General features: G+C 40.1%; 1 protein-coding gene across 4 annotated transcripts; it reads left to right on the top strand.

Moving 5' to 3' along the window:
• The first annotated feature begins 2,381 nt into the window (after positions 1 to 2,381).
• Positions 2,382 to 11,114, top strand: ypel3 (yippee-like 3). Of its 4 annotated transcripts, XM_036937971.1 has the most exons (7): positions 2,382 to 2,804; positions 3,468 to 3,565; positions 6,139 to 6,235; positions 9,065 to 9,183; positions 9,850 to 9,893; positions 10,410 to 10,518; positions 10,700 to 11,114. In XM_036937971.1, the coding sequence occupies exons 4-7, from the start codon at positions 9,067 to 9,069 to the stop codon at positions 10,787 to 10,789; spliced, it is 360 nt and encodes a 119-aa protein (XP_036793866.1). In that variant the 5' UTR covers positions 2,382 to 2,804; positions 3,468 to 3,565; positions 6,139 to 6,235; positions 9,065 to 9,066; the 3' UTR covers positions 10,790 to 11,114. The 4 variants fall into 4 exon arrangements, with proteins under 4 accessions (XP_036793866.1, XP_021481767.1, XP_021481764.1 ...); XM_021626092.2 differs by lacking the exon at positions 6,139 to 6,235 and having other exon boundaries at positions 3,468 to 3,540; XM_021626089.2 differs by lacking the exon at positions 6,139 to 6,235 and having other exon boundaries at positions 2,383 to 2,804.
• The last annotated feature ends 7,651 nt before the right edge of the window (positions 11,115 to 18,765 follow it).

The raw sequence follows: 18,765 nt of genomic DNA, 5'->3' as shown, positions 1-18,765 counted from the left end.
TAGAATAATAGTGAAGACATCAAAACTATAAAATAACACATTGTGTAGTAACCAAAAAAGGGTTAAACAAATCAAAAATTATTTTATATTTGTGATTCTTCAAAGTAGCCACCATTTGCTCTGAAAGTTTCTTCAAGTGCAATCACAAAAACCATCAAGTGCTATGATGAAACGGGCTCTCATGAGGTCCGCCATAGGAAAGGAAGACCCAGAATTATCTCTGCTGCAGAGGATAGGTAACAGACACATTTCAATGTCAACTGTTCAGAGGAGACTGTGTGAATCAGGCCTTCGTGGTCGAATTGCTGCAAAGAAACCACTACTGAAGGACACCAATAATAAGAAGAGACTTGCTTAGGCCAAGAAACACGCGCAGTGGACATTAGATTGGACATTTGTCCTTTGGTCTGGAGTCCAAATTGGAGATTTTTGGTTCCAACAGCCGTGTCTTTGTGAGACGCAGAGTAGGCGAACGGATGGTCTCCGCATGTGTATTTCCCATTGTAAAGCATGGAGGAGGAGGTGTTATGGTGTGGAGGTGCTTTGCTGGTGACACTGTCTGTGATTTATTTAGAATTCAAGGCATACTTAACCAGCATGGCTACCACAGCATTCTGCAGCTATACACCATCCCATCTGGTTTGGTCTTAGTGGGACTATCGTTTGTTTTTCAACAGGACAATGACCCAACATACCTCCAGGCTGTGTAAGGGCTATTTTACCAAGAAGGAGAGTGATGGAGTGCTGCATCAGAAGACCTGGCCTCCACAATCTCCTGACCTCAACCCAATTGAGATGGTTTGTGATGAGTCGGAAGGAAAAGCAGCCTACAAGTGCTCAGCATATGTGTGAACTTCTTCAAGACTGTTGGAAAAGCATTCCAGGTGAAGCCAAGAATGTGCAAAGCTGTCAAGGCAAAGGGTGGCTATTTGAAGAATCTCAAATTTAAAATATATTTGGATTTATTTAACACTTTTTTTGATTACTACATGATTCCATATTTGTTATTTCATAGTATTGTCTTCACTATTATTCTACAGCGTAGAAAATAGTAAAAATAAAGAAAAACCCTTGAATGAGTAGGTATCGTGTAGGCTTACGTGACGTTTTGATAACTGTGTCAATCTCTCTAGGACAAGATTATGTTTTATCAATACATTGCACATAGCCTGTCTTCTCTTGAGAGTCAGGTCTGCCTTCGACGGCCTTTCTCAATAGCAAGGCTATGCTCTCTGAGTCTGTACATAGTTAAAGATTTTTCTTATTCTGGGTTTACAGGAGGTGTTTCTGGGTTTACAGGAGGCGTTTAATATGTTTACAGTAAACCCGCCATGTTAGGCTCAGCTAGCAACATGGATGGAAATACAAGCGCAATAGAAAATAGCTCACTCACCTAACGTAGTTATCGGATGTTCAATGGAAGACCTAATTTTGGGTCAGTCACAGTGGTCAGTTATTCTGCCAGTGTTAACTCTCATTAGGGCCAAATAGCATTCTAGTTTGTGCCGTTTTTTGGTAAATTATTTCCCATGTGTCGAGAAATTTACTTTTTATGTTCTCATTATTTGGTTGGGTTTAATTACGTTGCTATCCTGAGGCTCTGTGGGGTCTGTTTGTGTTTGTAAACAGAGCCCCAGGACCAGCTTGCTTAGGGGGCTTTTCTCCAGGTTTCAAAAAAAATATTTTGAAAGGTCATCCAACTCGGAATTCCAATTCGAAAATTCGGGCCTCTTTCTAGAGCCCCGACTTTCCGACATTCAGATCACTGACGTCATGATTTGAACAGTTCTTTTTTTCGTGTTCCCAGTTGTCTTGAAAGAACCATAACTGCGGCAGAGTTCTAATAAACTGGCCCAGGTTAAACCGGTCCACTGTGGCTCGTCACGTGACTGGGTGAAGTCGGTGAGGGAGGAGCGCCTTGTTCAAATCAAACAAATCTGCGCCGCTTGGTTATTTTGTCAACAAGGCAACATTATCCAGGCTTCAGAAACATGCCTGGGAATCGAATGCAGTAAACGTTCAGCCAGTGCAGAACACGCTACATTGGCGCCCGGGCGATATTAGTCGAATCTCCTCGTAGATACGAGTCTATTTGGACTCCCGAGTGGCTCAGCGGTCTAAGGCACTGCATCTCAGACGCTCGAGGCGTCACTACAGACCCTGGTTCAATCCCGGGCTGCCATGATCGGGTGTCCAGTACAATTGACCCCGCGTTAGATGGGAGGGTTTGGCCAGTAGAGGCCGTCATTGTAAATCAAATCAGAATTTGTTCATAACTGACTTGCTTAGTTAAATAAAGGTTAAAATAATTTACAATTCAACCTAATTGGCTGACCTACACTCCCCCAGTCAATCTGACGATTCTCATTGGTCGTCGGGGATTTGTTTTGTAGCTGGTGACGTGTTGGTACCGCCTCCTTAACCAGCGTTGTAAACAAACCCTGGATAATATTGGAAGTTTTAACCTCGCACCACGAAAATATCCTATCCTTAAAAAAAAACTCGGAGTAGCTACAGTTCTTTTAAAATTTTAACTACAAAATACACGAAACGGTTTCATCTCAGAGAAAAACTTGTTCCTGTTGTCAAGTGTGAGAGACCGAGAGAGAACAGCTGCAAGACGATTTTTGTTTGTTTGGTTTGGATGCCCGATGGTTTCTTGCTGAAGAAGTGACAAAACAAGCTATCCCCTAGACGATTGAGCAATTTACCGATGCATCTCAGTTGACCTATCCAACGGTAGTTTTCTGGTCACATATTCGTTAAAATTAGGTATTCCATTGAACATCCGATAACTACGTTAGGTGAGTGAGCTATTTTCTATTGTGCTTGTATTTCCTTCCATGTTGCTAGCTGAGCCTGACATGGCGGGTTTACAGTAAACATATTAAACGCCTCCTGTAAACCCAGAATATGGTTCAGTTGATAGCTACTAAACTAATGTCAGCATGTTAGCTAATCTCTCACGATAGCTGTCAAAATTTGATAGCTTGGTAGAGAGGAAGACTGTCGGTGAATAATTCACTGTATGAATCGTTTTGGGGAATTCTTGGCTAGCTGGTTGCTTTGTCAGAATGTGGAGCGAGTCAGCTAGGTTAACGTTAGCAGGCCAGCAAGGATCATAGTGATATTTTGCTTGTTGTTGTGTATACCGTGACATTCATACTGCCCGTTATTTTGAAATTGCTCTAGCTACAATGATGAAATTTCACATGGTCATTTAACCGTTTTAAATGACCCAAGACTTTTGAGTTTTAAAAAAAGTAACATTTTCCCCATCCACCTATAGCGCGATACTGACTATGACCATACATAGTCGGTTTTAGCTGGTACAGTAAAGTAGGTCAATGCCTGTTGTGTTCTGTCTCGTACAATGGTCAGCGTTATCCTTGCGACGTCCTTACCCCAAACTTAACCCCTAACCCTTACTTAAAACTTTTTTTTAAATGTGAACTTCAATGGTGTAGGGACGTTCCAAGGATCGTGGATAGCACGGAGGATCGCTTGATAGCACGGACCCTGCTGTAATTGTACCAAGAAGTGAGCTGCGAATTAGACAACCGAGGTAAAGTTGGTTTTAAATTCACACGTTCGGACATTAGCCTAAAGCCATTTAAAACTGTATGAATCAATAACTAATTCACTGTTTGTCACAACAACATCAAACTAGGTATGACTTATTCTATAAATGTCGAGCATACTTTTACAACCTTTGTTTTGAGGAAAAATTCCAGTTTTGATTTGATAGAGGGCATGTAGTCCATCTAGGAGGGCATGTGTTCAAAGTTCTAAAGAGTCTGTTATACCCTATTAGAAGGAGCTTGGCAGAAAATTCTGCATCTTCAGTCATATTAAATTAGATTACAGGAAATAACTACTGGATGAAGGGGTCAGGCCTGACTAACAAAGATGACCGGTGGATGGCTCAAGAGGACCAAGACAACCAAGAGGATCAACATGGACATTCCATAACATACACTCCCGTTCAAAAGTTTGGGGTCACTTAGAAATGTCCTTGCACATTTTCTGTCCTATAAAATAACATCACATTTATCAGAAATACAGTGTAGACATTGTTAATGTTATGACTATTGTAGCTGGAAATGGCTGATTTTAATGGAATATCTACATAGGCGTACATAGGCCAATTATCAGCAACCATCACTCCTGTGTTCCAATGGCACGTTGTTTTAGCTAATCCAGGTTTATCATTTTAAAAGACTAATTGATCATTAGAAAACCATTTTGCAATTATGTTTGCACAGCTGACACCTGCTATTCTGATTAAAGAAGCAATACAACTGGCCTTTAGACTAGTTGGTGCATCAGCATTTGTGGGTTCGATTACAGGCTCAAAATGGCCAGAAATAGACCTTTCTTCTGAAACTCGTCAGTCTATTCTTGTTCTGAGAAATGAAGGCTATTCCATGTGAGAAATTGCCAAGAAACTGAAGATCTCGTACACCGCTGTGTACTACTCCCTTCACAAAACATTGCAAACTGGTCGAACCAGAATAGAAAGAGGAGTGGGAGGCCCTGGTGCACAACTGAGCAAGAGGACAAGTACATTAGAGTGTCTAGTTTGAGAAACAGATGCCTCACAAGTCCTCAACTGGCAGCTTCATTAAATAGTACCCGCAAAACACCAGTCTCAATGTCAACAGTGAAAAGGCGACTCCGGGATGCTGGCCTTCAAGGCAGAGTTGCAATGAAAAAGCCATATCTCAGACTGGCCAATAAAAATAAAAGATTAAGATGGGCAAAAGAACAGACACTGGACAGAGGAAGATTGGGGGGGGGGGGGGAGTATTATTGACAGACGAATTGAAGTTTGGGGTGTTCTGATCACAAAGAAGAACATTTGTGAGATGCAGAAAAAATGAATGGAGGAGTGCTTGATGCTATCTGTCAAGCATGGTGGAGGCAATGTGATGGTCTAGGGGTGTTTTGGTGGTAGTAACGTTGGAGATTTGTACAGGGTAAATGGGATCTTCAAGAAGGAAGGCTGTCTCTCCAATTTGCAACGCCATGCCATACCCTGTGGACGGCACTTAATTGGAGCCAATTTCCTCCTACAACAGGACAACGACCCAAAGCACAGCTCCAAACTATGTAAGAACTATTTATGGAAGAAGCAGTCAGCTGGTATTCTGTCTAAAATTGAGTGGCCAGCACAGTCATCGGATCTCAACCCTATTGAGCTGTTGTGGGAGCAGCTTGACCGTAAGAAGTGCCCATCAAGCCAATCCAACTTGTGGGAGGTGCTTCAGGAAGCTTGGGGTGAGATCTTTTCAGATTACCTCAACATATTGGCAATTAGAATGCCAAAGGTCTGCCAGGCTGCTAATGGAGGATTCTTTGACAAAAGCAAAGTTTGAAGGACACAATAATTATTTAAATTAAAAATAATTATGTATAACCGTTTCAACGTCTTGACTATATTTCCTATTCATTTTGCAACTCATTTCATGTACGTTTTCATGGAAAACAAGGACATTTCTAAGTGACCCCAAACTTTTGAACGGTAGTGTACCGTTATATATACTGTGTATATATACAGCTCTGGAAAAAATGAAGAGACCACTGCAAAATTATCAGTTTCTCTGATTTTATTATTTATAGGTATGTGTTTGGGTAAAATTAACATTTTTGTTTTATTCTATAAACTACTGACAACGTTTCTCCCATATTCCAAATAAAAATATTGTAATTTAGAATGTTTATTTGTAGAAAATTGTCAAAATAACAAAAAACATGCAGTGTTGTCAGACCTCAAATAATACTAAGAAAATAACGTAATATTAATTTTTGAACAACACAATACAATTTAAAAAAAACTTTTTAACAGAAATCAATATTTGGTGGAATAACCCTGACTTTCAATCACAGCTTTCATGCGTCTTGGCATGCTCTCCACCGGTCTTTCACAATGATTTTGGGTGACTTTGTGCCACTCCCCAGATTTTCACTGATCCTCCACCAAATTTCACAGTGGGTTCGAGACACTGTGGCTTGTAGGCCTCTCCAGGTCTCACACCCACTGTGAAATTTGGTACATGTTTGGTTTTGGGGCTACATGTATACATTATGATTTGCCTCTGAACTGTAAATGAACCCCTCTGCAATCTTTTTTTCCAGTCTTCAATGCGAAGCAAGACCGTTCAATGTGTGCTTTGCAGCATCCAGAGAAAAATGATGATCTGACCAACTGGATTTGTCTTGGTGTAATACAACAGTAGGCTATGAAAACTCATGTAGTTTCATCTTTCAAGACATTTAGAAGTATGAAACTTTGTCTTGAAACTTTTTTATCGGGGTTATCCTTGTATTATTGCTCTAATGTTCTATTATCATGACTCTTATGTTACTTACTATTCTACGATGAGAGATACTAGATTTTTAACCACTCCACACATTTCTTGTCAACAAACTATAGTTTTGGAAAGTTGGTATTCACATCTACTTTGTGCATGAGAGTAATTTTTCCAACAATTGTTTACAGACAGATTATTTCACTTATAATTCACTGTATCACAATTCCAGTGGGTCAGAACTTTACATACACTAAGTTGACTGTGCCTTTTAAACAGCTTGGAAAATTCCAGAAAATTATGCCATGGCTTTAGAAGCTTCTGATAGGCTAATTGACATAATTTGAGTCAATTGGAGGTCTACCTGTGGATGTATTTCAAGACCTACCTTCAAACTCAGTGCCTCTTTGCTTGACATCATGTGAAAATCAAAAGAAATCAACCAAGACCTCAGAATTTAAAAAAAAAGTCTGGTTCTTCATTGGGAGCAATTTCCAAACGCCTGAAGGTACCACATTCATCTGTAGAAACAATAGTGCGCAAGTATGAACACCATGGGACCACGCAGCCGTCATACCGCTCAGGAAGGAGATGCTTTCTGTCTCCTAGAGATGAACGTACGTTGGAGCCGAAAAGTGCAAATCAATCCCAGAACAACAGCAAAGGACCTCGTGAAGATGCTGGAGGAAACGGGTACAAAAGTATCTATATCCACAGTAAAACAAGTCCTATATCGGCATAACCTGAAAGGCTGCTCAGAAAGGAAGAAGCCACTGCTCCAAAACAACCATACAAATGCCAGACTACAGTTTGCAACTGCACATGGGGACAAAGATTGTACTTTTTGGAGAAATGTCCTCTGGCCTGATGAAACCAAAATAGAACTGTTTGGCCATAATGACCATTGTTATGTTTGGAGGAAAAAGGGAGAGGCTTGCAAGCCGGAGAACACCATCCCAACCGTGAAGCACGGGGATGGCTGCATCATGTTGTGGGGATGCTTTGCTGCAGGAGGGACTGGTGCATTTCACAAAATAGATGGCACCATGAGGTAGGAAAATTATGTGGATATATTGAAGCAACATCTCAAGACATCAGTCAGGAAGTTAAAGCTTGGTCGCAAATGGGTCTTCCAAATGAACAATGACCCCAAGCATACTTCCAAAGTTGTGGCAAAATGGCTTAAGGACAACAAAGTCAAGGTATTGGAGTGGCCATCACAAAGCCTCTGACTATTTTTCTGACATTTCACATTCTTAAAATAAAGTGGTGATCCTAACTGACCTAAGACAGGGAATTTTTATTATGATTAAATGTAAGGAATTGTGAAAAACTGAGTTTAAATGTATTTGGCTAAGGTGTATGTAAACTTCCGACTTCAATTGTATATTGCCTGAATACTTAACAATGATTAACACCTCGGTTATGTGTGCTTCTGTCAGTTTGTGGTCAAATGCATGTCATTTTAGCAATTGAACAAAAATCCAATTAAATTTAAAAATGTTCCTATTTGCAAAAGTATATAGCAGAATTTGGGTATTCCAGAACTGTAATTTACATGTAAATAAACATAACCCTGTTTTATGTTTTGAATACTGCAGCTTTGTGTGCCAGAGATGGTACCATTCAGCTTGTCTGGGGATGACAAAGAAGGACTTCAACAAAGCCAAAATAGAAAATGATTGGAAAAGGGGCCTCTTTGCTGTTAAATTAGAGAAGTATAAAAAAAGGAATGTTGTGCCTTGTAACTACTTTAACATGTGGATCTGTTGCACTAAAATGAAAACATTGATTTGGCATACAATTTAAGATTGTACAACTTTATGGTGACATTGTCTAATTTCACATAGAACAAATTGCGCTTGACATTAACATTTCTTTAAAGTTATTGCAAATAAATGCACATTTTCACTTTTTTTCTGCAACAATCACTGAATTAGTTATAGATTTCTTCATCTTTAAATGCAATATTTGAGATTTTATGTATTTCTATCAAATAAAAACTGCAATTTCTACTCAAAGCAAAAGTTGTAAAAGTATACTTGAAATGTATAGAATAAATCATACCTAGTTTGATGATTCTGTCATAATCCGTGAAAACGCTATTGATTTTTACCATTTTAAATTGCTTTTGGATAATGTCTGATGAATGTCTGTTGAATGTCCAAATGTGTGAATATAAAACAAACTTTACATTGGTAATTAGACATGCATATGGCTAATATGTGTCCAGCCCTGTTTCCCACTCCTAATAAGACAGTTAGTTCATTATTGTGTGATTCATATTCCTTTTGACATTTTTTGTGACACTCTTGTACCATCACAAGGTGTGACCTGTCGTTTGTAAATGGAGAGGAAATTAAGATTTGAGTGCATACGTTTCTGCAATGCTGGCATGACTTTTTTTGCAATGTTGGACAGGACAGACAGCCAAAAGTTATTGAACTTGTTTCTTACACTTTCATTTTCTTTTTCCAGTTTTCATTTGACCGCCATGGGAATCATATGTTACTCTTTATTTGTGTTGTTTACCCAACTTTTCCTAACCCTATTTGGCAAATACACTTACAAAAAATGAATTTCCGCATGGTTACTGCACGACACAAATAGTGAAGTTTAGGGTTTACTACAATCACATTTAGGAATAGACTAGCATTATGAGCCCTTGTAATGCCCAATATCCTCTCTGTCTCCTCTCCTGTTTTCCTGTTAAGCGCTACTGAGTCACTCTGTTTCCCTCTCTATCTCCTCAGACATGGTGAAGCTGACGAAGGCTAAGACGTTCCAAGCATACCTAGACTCGTGCCACCGCAGGTACAGCTGTGTTCACTGCCGAGCACACCTGGCCAACCATGATGACCTCATCTCCAAGGTGAGACTACACGGACCATTTATGGCTAGTGGGTTAAATTCCATATAGTTGGTTGCAGGGGTTGGAACCGGTTCAGGGAACAGAACCCAAAAACCGGAAAATAATGGTATTTTTCAAATAACAGAAACTGAACCGGGAGCGAAAGTGATCCATACAGTTCCAGAACAGAACCGTTATTTTAAAAGCATGGAAACCGGTTAACATTATTTTACATTTTTTTTCTAGTCCCACAAAAAAACGCAACAAAGCAAGAGAGGGTCACTGAAACTTATTCCAGCGTCTGGCTGCAAGCTGAGAATCTTTGCCCCTCCCCCATATGCCTAGTTATCACATTTCACTTTGGATTTAATTTTATTCTGGTGCCGCCCTGCACACACACGAGCGTTAGCTTGCTAGCTCAAGCGTGTTAGCTTGCTAGCTCAATGGGCATTCAAAGTTCCTTCATATAAACTGCTCCTCCTAGGTATAATTAATTATGTGGACCTAATTCAGATAATGCATGTCATAACAAGATGCCTAGTGCTTCAAGTCTGCTCCTCAACCCTCTCTTTCCTTAAAACCACAGGTTTTTTAATTTTTTTTATTTGATTTTGCATTGTCTCTCTCGCTTTCTCTCACTGTCTTTTTGGCACATTTGAGTTCATTCTCTTTTTTTCTGTCATCCAGTCTTTTCAGGGTAGCCAGGGTCGTGCCTACCTCTTCAACTCTGTGTGAGTATCTTTACTTGTCGTCCAGTGTATGACCATATAGCCTACACAGTGTACCCATAATTAATGAACAAAATAGTATCCCTTTTAGGTCCCTAAAACACAGTCCTAACTTAGTTACCGCTCAAGCCTCAGTACACTGTCATTATCATGCATCTGCCAGGTTCTCCTTATGCCACTTCAGAGTGTTTACGCTAGTCCTGTAAGCCATACAATGCACCCTGAAGCCAGTTCACTATCCTAACAGTGGAGGTCACGTTCTGTTTTTGCTGTAGTTTGCATTTAGTAGTTAGCACGTCGTTTCTCAACTGGTGCATAGCAAACTCCCCCTGATGTGGGGCTAAATATTAGGCTCTGGATAGAATTATCACTTTTCTTGTTAAAAAATATAAATATAAAAGCTTACCTGGTGGGTCACCAGAAAATCTGATAAGCTTAGGTCAGGTCACAAAACTGACATTTGTGGCGGGGAACCATGGCGGTAATTGACCTGCGGTTCTTGTTCCTGGTGTTTTTCAGGGTGAATGTGGGCTGTGGTCCTGCCGAGGAGAGGCTGCTACTCACCGGGCTCCACGCTGTGGCAGACATCTACTGTGAGAACTGCCACACCACATTGGGCTGGAAATATGTAAGGACCAGCACACACACATACTATGCTACTACTGCTCTATGTCTACACACTGTAAAGAATGAAGAACTCAAATAATATCCGCAATCCCCATCCTCAGAAAATGTGGATGTCTTTTAAGCTTGTCTACCATGCACTCCCGCCTCTTATTCCCCCCCACCCTCTATTCCTCTTCCTACAGGAGCAGGCCTTTGAGTTGAGTCAGAAGTACAAGGAGGGGAAGTTCATCATTGAGCTGTCCCACATGATAAAGGACAACGGCTGGGACTGAGAGGTGAAGGGCGATGTTTTCATTGATGTTTCGTCCCTCGTCCGTTGTTCTTCCTGGCCTGAATGTGTGTCCCCATCGGGCCATCGGCTCTGTCACTCCGTCACTTCATACAGCTTTTCCAAGAATAGCATGTGATGTTTGTTTTTATACATATATCTATATACACACAGAGTATTCCAAACATTAGGAACACCTTCTTAATATTGAGTTGCACCCCTCCTTTTTGCCCTCAGAACAGCCTCAATTCATTGGGGCATGGACTCTACAAGGTGTTGAAAGCATTTCACAGGGATGCTGGCCCATGTTGACTCCAATGCTTCCCACAGTTGTCAAGTTGGCTAGATGTCCTTTGGGTGGTCGACCATTCTTGATACACACAGGAAACTGTTGGGCATGAAAAATCCAGCAGCATTGCAGTTCTTGACACAAACCGGTGCACCTAGCATCTACTACCGTACCCCATTCAAAGGCATTTCAATATTTTGTCTTGCCCATTTACCCTCTGAATGGCACGCATACACAATCCATGGCTCAATTATCTCAAATCCTTCTTCAACCTGTCTCCTCGCCTTCATCTACACTGATTGAAGTGGATTGAACAAGTGACATCAATAAGGGACCATAAACTCACCTGGTCAGTCTATGTCATGGAAAGAGCAGGTGTTCTTAATGTTTTTGTATACTCTGTGTGTGTGTGTGTGTGTGTGTGTGTGTGTGTGTGTGTGTGTGTGTGTTTGTGAGATACATGTATATATAACTATACACACACTCGTAGGCTTTACGAGTTTTATATCAAATCTACCCCACTATTACGGGAGCACCTTTGTCAATATCGCTATATCCCAATGTTTAGTTCTATCGTGGTAGAGAATGAGCGAGTACAGGCTGTGTGAGTGCCAGTGAGTGTGTGAGCGCGAGCAAGCGTTTGTATACACTCGGGCATGTGTGAGTTGTGTGTTTACGAGTGTGTGTGTGTTGCAGTGCGACCACCTCCTTAGCAACCTCACTAAATCCTTCTCATGTAATCCGTGCATCTGTATGGGATGGTAGTCAACAAAAAACTAAATTCTCTCTCAAAGTGCAATTCACAGGGTGGAGACAATTAGACCGTTGTGCAAAAACCTAGCGCCCTCAAGGCTGTTCCCTTTTTGTTTTTGTTTTTAGGTGAATGTGTGCAAAAAGCAAGTTACCTTGCTTTGTGTGTGTTTTAAGACTTCATACTTAATGTTTGATGGTACAAGCAGAGTTGAAAAAAAGTAATTACGTTTGGGGCCGTTGTCATGTTACTGTTTTATCTCAAATGGAGTATCAAGTGCAATACAGTAGGGTGTGAGTGCGCGTGGTTAAAGTGTCAGCAATATAACATTGGTCATGTTTTTTTTTTTATCCTTTAAAATGACAATCGATGTGTATTCAGTTGTTAATGATGTTAAAGGCTGCAGCATTACACAGTTTGTAAGTGTTTCTGTGCGATTGGCCCGTGTGAGTTTGAATACTGTGTGTGTAAGTGTTTGGCGTATGGGTATTTTCTCTGTATTCTGCCTGTGGGTATGCATTTTATGGTTTGTGTGTGAGTGTGTATGGTTTGGTAATGCTTGAATTTTATGGTTTGTGTGGGAGTGTACAGTGTAAGATTGTATGATCTGATACAGTACTTGCTAGACAGTTAGCAAATGCTTTAGTTTAGGGGTAAAATCTATTGTTTCTGATGTGTAATTGGATATCCATTTTTACGTTATTTCCTTTTGAGATCAGTCTTGTAAATACAGCTTAACACTGAGCAGCATGTACATAAGCATTTATTTGATAATATAAGAGAGCAATGTGTAATATCAAAAAGGATGAATATATCTATAATTATGTAGCAGATTGTGACTATGTAAGCTTTTCCATTAAAGTATTTTATTTTAACCTGAACTCTCACATTAAAGTATGTGGTAAATATATCTGCCTGTTGTTTCTGTTACAGTAGCTAGGTTTCCATCCAATTAGCCACCGATTTTCATGCGAATATTCCAAAATCTGCATAAACAGAATATGCGCATTTTTCCACAAGTGGTGTTTCCACCAAATGGACCGGTTGCGGTGAAAAGCAGTGCGTGACGACGTAGTGCACATAAAAATGTACTTTTTCGCGTAAATTGTCATTAACCGAATAAAATCGAAAGTTCAATGTGTTTTAAACTCGCACTTTCAATTCTACCAATAATTTTGTCACAACTGTTTAATTAAATAGCAAATGTGCCCACTCCGGCCTTGGCACGTACGCTCTAGACAACAGCTTGCAGATATAGAGAGAGCGGTCTGAAACCACGTAGTGCGCCTTTTCGGATTTTTGAGGAGAGTTAGGCAGGCTCCGCCAGTCTTTCAGTATGGTGCGGGTGAAGCACGCCTCTGTTTCAAACAGCGCGTCTGAGCAGTTCTTCAACTGTCAGGAGAAATTGCAACTTCCTGGTCCTGGAGCAGCTCAAACTGTGCATGTCTCAATGAGATGCCATCTTCATATTAACCGACTTCATTTGGCTTCAAGAGCTATTGAGACTTCAAATAGGAATGAATGGTGTCACGTGATCGTTTGCTTTGACCTTTCATATGCAGTACCAGTCAAAGGTTTGGACACACCTACTCATTCCAGGGTGTTTCTTTATTTTACTATTTCCTACATTGTAGAATAATAGTGAAGACATCAAAACTATGAAATAACACATATGGAATCATGTAACCAAAAAAGTGTTAAACAAATCAAAATATATTTTATTTTTGAAATTCTTCAAAGTAGTCACCGTTTTCCTTGATGACAGCTTTGCACACTTGGTATTCTCTCAACCAGCTTCATGAGGTAGTCAGTCACCTGGAATGCATTTCAATTAACAGGTGTGCCTTCTTAAAAGTAAATTTGTGGAATTTCTTTCCTTAATGTATTTGAGCCAATCCGTTGTGTTGTGACAAGGTCGGGGTGGTATACAGAAGATAGCCCTATTTGGTAAAAGACCAAGCCCATATTATGTTCAGAACAGCTAACATAAGCAAAGAGAAACGATAGTCCATCATTACTTTAAGACATGAAGGTCAGTCAAGTCAGAAAATTTCAAAAACTTTGAAAGTTTCTAAAAGTGCAGTTGCAAAAACCATCAAGCACTATGATGAGGAAACTGTCTCTCATGCTCTGTTGCAGAGGATAAGTTAATTGGAGTTACCAGCTTCAGAAATTGCAGCCCAAATAAATGCTTCACAGAGTTCAAGTAACAGACATATCAATGTCAACTATTCAGAGGAGATTGCGTGAATCAGGCCTTCATGGTCTAATTGCTGCAAAGAAACTACTACTAAAGGACACCAATAAGAAGAAGACGTGCTTGGGCCAAGAAACATGAGCAATGGACATTAGACCGGTGGAAATCTGTCCTTTGGTCTGATGAGCAGTTGGAATGCAGAATATGTGAACGGAGGATCTCAGCATGTGTTGTTCCTACCGTGAAGCATGGAGGAGGTGTGATGGTGTGGGGATGCTTTGCAGGTGACACTGTCAGTGATTTATTTAGAATTCAAAGCACACTTAACCAGCATAGCTACCACAGCATTCTGTACTGTATGCATTCGAAAACTGGAACACTTCAATCCAGAGCATCTCAAACCTACTCAATGGGTGACATGTCTGGTGAGTATGCAGGCCATGGAAGAACTGGGATATTTTCAACTTCCAGGAATTGTGTACAGATTCTTGCGACATGGGGCAGTGGGATCTCATCACAGTATCTCTGTGCATTCAAATTGCCATCGATAAAATGCAATTCTATTTGTTCGTAGCTAATACCTGCTCATACCATAACCCCACCGCCACCACGTGGCACTCTGTTCACAATGTTGACATCAGCAAACCGCTCGCCCATACAACACCATACACATGGTCTGTGGTTGTGAGGCCAGTTGGACGTACTGTCAAATTCTCTAAAACGACTTATGATCGAGGCTTATGCTAAATAAATTAATATTAAATCCTCTGGCAGCAGTTCTGGTAGACATTCCTGCAGTCAGCATGCCAATTGCACACTCCCTCAAAAATTCTGTTATCTGTGGCATTGTGTTGTGTGACAAAACTGCACATGTTAGTGGCCTTTAATTTTCCCAAGCACAATGTGCACCTGTGTAATGTTCATGCTATGCCATTATATTGTCTGTGATAGCATAGACAGGTTGGACGCGTGTACAACCATGGAGCAAAACAGATGAGGTTGGCGTAGATTGTTGACAACACGTAAGCTATATTTCGTCTCCAATGTTTCTTGAAAACATAAATACATTTGCACAATGACCACTTGTTGTCTCTCAAATACATTGGTTACAGTTGCTGGTTAGCTAGGTAGCGAATTTTAGCCATATTAGCATTGACATGAAATCAGTCAAAACACTTCAAAACAAGACATGGTATCAATAACAAGATGAAACCAGCTGAAATTAGCCACTTACGATTCCCCACATAGCAGTTTGTTGGCATTCTTGCTAACAATTTGGCTATCCAGAATCACAACACATTCATGTTTCTTATAAAAAGAAGAATAATGGTGTCCCACGGACTGAAAATACGGGTTTGGCTCAGTGTACACAAATGAGTGTCATGCCTCCTGTGAATATTATATCAACATTTGGCCTTTTTGTGTCATTAGGAAACATCTTGTGGATTTTATAAATGTATCATATGTTGGGCTAATATAGATAGATGTTGTGAGAGAAAAATTACAAGACTATGTTTAATACTGTTTATTATTAGAATAGACATGATGAGTATTCTCTCATCTGTGTCTGTGGCACTGAGTTGGGCCTCTGGAGCTTGAGCTGACAATTGTCAATGACTTGTTGATAAAAACCTACAGCCGGCATCACATAGACAAGATGTGGTTTGTGTTGCCCGAGATAGAGACAGCCTGAAAAAGTTAGAACAATCCCTCATTGTCTTATCTTCATCCTGGCACCTGGGAAACTAAGCCAGGTTGGAGTTAAAACAACATCCTGTGCAGATAATCAGGAGATAAACCCAAGGTGGCTTATGATGCCCCCCTGATCAGCATGGCAGGGGTGAAACCAGCCCTAACTAAGCATTTTTAGGTCTCCTATATACAGTATCTTTTTTCATTATCAGTTAAGCTCTCGGCAACACACTCGAGTGTGGAGTCAACCGTTTCATTGTTGCAATAATTAATCAATATTAAATAAAGATGATTGTTTGAAGAAATGACAAAGTCATATTTCATGACAATGTCGAAAGAGGTTACAGAAGACGGAAATGCTAAGTGTCCCACTTTTTCTGAATTCACCCTATGTATCCTACACAACATATCAAACAAGCAAGACACAGACAGGCAGTCAATAGTGATTTAATGTTATTTTTCCATAGTCATTGCAACATTGGCTAAACAGGAGCCAGGCTGCTGGCTATATGGCAGCCCAAACTATAAAGATGACATCAATGCAATGTGTAGACTGCGTCTTGCTTGTGCTATGGCAATATCCATTACAACAGACAGAGAAGGTTGTAGCCTTCATATATATTTTTGGAACGTTCGTTCAAATTGCAGCTGTTCAGAAATATGAGGCAGAGAGATAGGCTACATCATCATATTGATCAAATTGGTTGAGGGTTCAGAAGAGAGAGAAATGTGAAACCCATGAAAAATAGCCGCTGCTTTGGCAAAAACTAATGGGGGCAGGGGTGAAAACTTTGTATTCATAGCCTCATTCATTTTTTATACAGTATGACTTGACTCTAATAAAAGCTGTGGATGGAATTTTGGTGAACTACATTTTAGACACCGTTCTGGACTGGTAAAAGCACAAATACATACTCCAACAATACAGTAATTCTAGTTAATAATGGAAATGTGTCTTTGGCTTACAGGCCTGTGGCTCATACACATAGCAAACACACAGACAGAAAACATAGAAACAGTAGTTTCACCATGCTTTCTGCAAAACTAGAAAAATATGACTATGATTATTGTGTTAAGGCTTGTGACAAGCCTTAGTCTCGCAGATCCAGGGCCAGTCATGGTTGACATAGGACAGGTCATTCCAGCTCTCCAGGGGGTCTAAAGGATTGACCAAGATCTCCACAGAGTCCTCCGCTACCTCTTCGCAGTGGTGGAAAAAGTACCTAATTGTTATACTTGAGTAAAAGTAAAGATACCTAATAGAAAATGATTCCAAAAAAATTCCCAGTAAAGTACTACTTCAGTAAAAGTCTAAAGGTATTTGGTTTTAAATGTACTTAAGTATCAACAGTTCAAGTACTTGCTCAAATATACTTGTGTCAAAAGTAAAAGCATAAATCATTTTTTATTTATTTTATTAAGCAAACCAGACAGCACCATTTATTTTTTTGTTTACAGATAGCAAGGGGCACACTCCAACACAGAGACATAATTTACAAATGAAGCATTTGTGCTTAGTGAGTCCGCCAGATCAGAGGCTGATCAGGGATGTTCTCTTAATACTTTAAGTGCGTGAATTGGACCATTTTCCTGTACTGCTAAACATTCAAAATATAATGAATACTTTTGGATGTCAGGGAAAATGTATGAAGTAAACAGTACATTATTTTCTATAGGAATGAGTAACAGTAAAAGTTGTCAAAAATATAAATAATAAAGTAAAGTACAGATACCCCCAAACAATATGTAATTAGTACTTTAAAGTATTTTTACATAAGTACTTTACACCAGTGCCTCTTCACAATTATCAGGAGCCCTCTCCCTCCAGTGGCTACAAACACAACAATGTCTGATGTTATATAGGCTAATCCCAAATGATCCCTAGATCCTAAAGGATTGGATAGGCAATATGGTAGTAGCTCCTCCTTGTCCTTTGATAGACTAGGTGGACAGAAACAAATATCTTACTCTGTGGTCAGTGGGGTTCCATCCACCTAGGTCCATTTGGTCCTCAGCAGCCAAAATAAATAACTAATGCAGCACAACACACATATAATGAAACAATGGTAAGCATGTATGACTACACATACATAACTAAGTCTTACATTTAAAAAAAAGAAGTCTTGGTCAATATTTATTAAAGATTACAGAGTAGAAGTGCTGATCTAGGACGAGGTCCACCCTGACTATAATAATCAGATTCAATGTGATCTAAAAGCCCAAACTGATACTAGATCAGCACTCCTTTTCTAAAAAGATTGAAACGGTGTAATGTGAAAGTCTACACACTGTCACGACTTCCGCCGAAGTCGGCCCCTCTCCTTGTTCGGGCGGCGTTCGACGTCACCGGCTTTCTAGCCATCGCCGCTCCATTTTTCTATTATCCATTTGTTTGCATTCCCCAATCACACTACATGTATTTATCCCTCTGTTCCCCCTCATGTCTTTGTGTGTAAGTAGTGTGTTACGTGTTGTACGCACTAGGCTAAGCGTTTGCTATTTTCCGTGTGTTTTCATGAAGCTTATTTGTATTGTCATACATTCATGTTGTGTGACCATTATGCGCGCTATACACTTTGCCTTGTTGGCTGGAGGAGGTTTTTGACGCAGCTGCGTCCGTCTGTATATCTCTCCTTCCGTAATAAAGTGTGTGCCTGTTCACAATTCTCTGCTCTCCTGCACCTGACTTCACCTGAAGTACGTACACGCCTGACACACACCCCTTGTATAATTCACATTTTGCTGCCTTAAAATCTTAAAAGGGATTCAATTTGATTTTCCCACTACTGATCTCCAAAACCTGCTCCACATTTTCAAAGTGAACGAAAAAGTTCAAATTAAAGATGTCTTGATTGCGTTTGTGTAACGGCTCTCCTCTTCGTCTGCTTTTGAGGAATATGAATCATGGGAACAACACGCAGCGTGGTAAGTGTTCATAATAAATGTAATTAAATAAACTGATTGACCCCCCCCCAAAAAAACAACAACAAAGCGCGTGAACGACACGAAACAGTCCTGTACGCAAACTACCCACAAACACAGGTGGGAACA

The sequence above is a fragment of the Oncorhynchus mykiss genome, chromosome 12 (genome assembly GCF_013265735.2).
Source record: "Oncorhynchus mykiss isolate Arlee chromosome 12, USDA_OmykA_1.1, whole genome shotgun sequence".
Lineage (NCBI taxonomy): Eukaryota > Metazoa > Chordata > Actinopteri > Salmoniformes > Salmonidae > Oncorhynchus > Oncorhynchus mykiss.
This window is presented reverse-complemented; position numbering and strand designations above follow the sequence as displayed.

Coding starts and splice junctions, on each gene's coding strand:
- ypel3 (XM_021626092.2), top strand. CDS start 9,067: ATGGTGAAGCTGACGAAGGCTAAGACGTTCCAAGCATACCTAGACTCG. Junction 9,894..10,409: donor GCCTACCTCTTCAACTCTGT/GTGAGTATCTTT, acceptor GGTGTTTTTCAG/GGTGAATGTGGGCTGTGGTC. Junction 10,519..10,699: donor CCACATTGGGCTGGAAATAT/GTAAGGACCAGC, acceptor CTCTTCCTACAG/GAGCAGGCCTTTGAGTTGAG.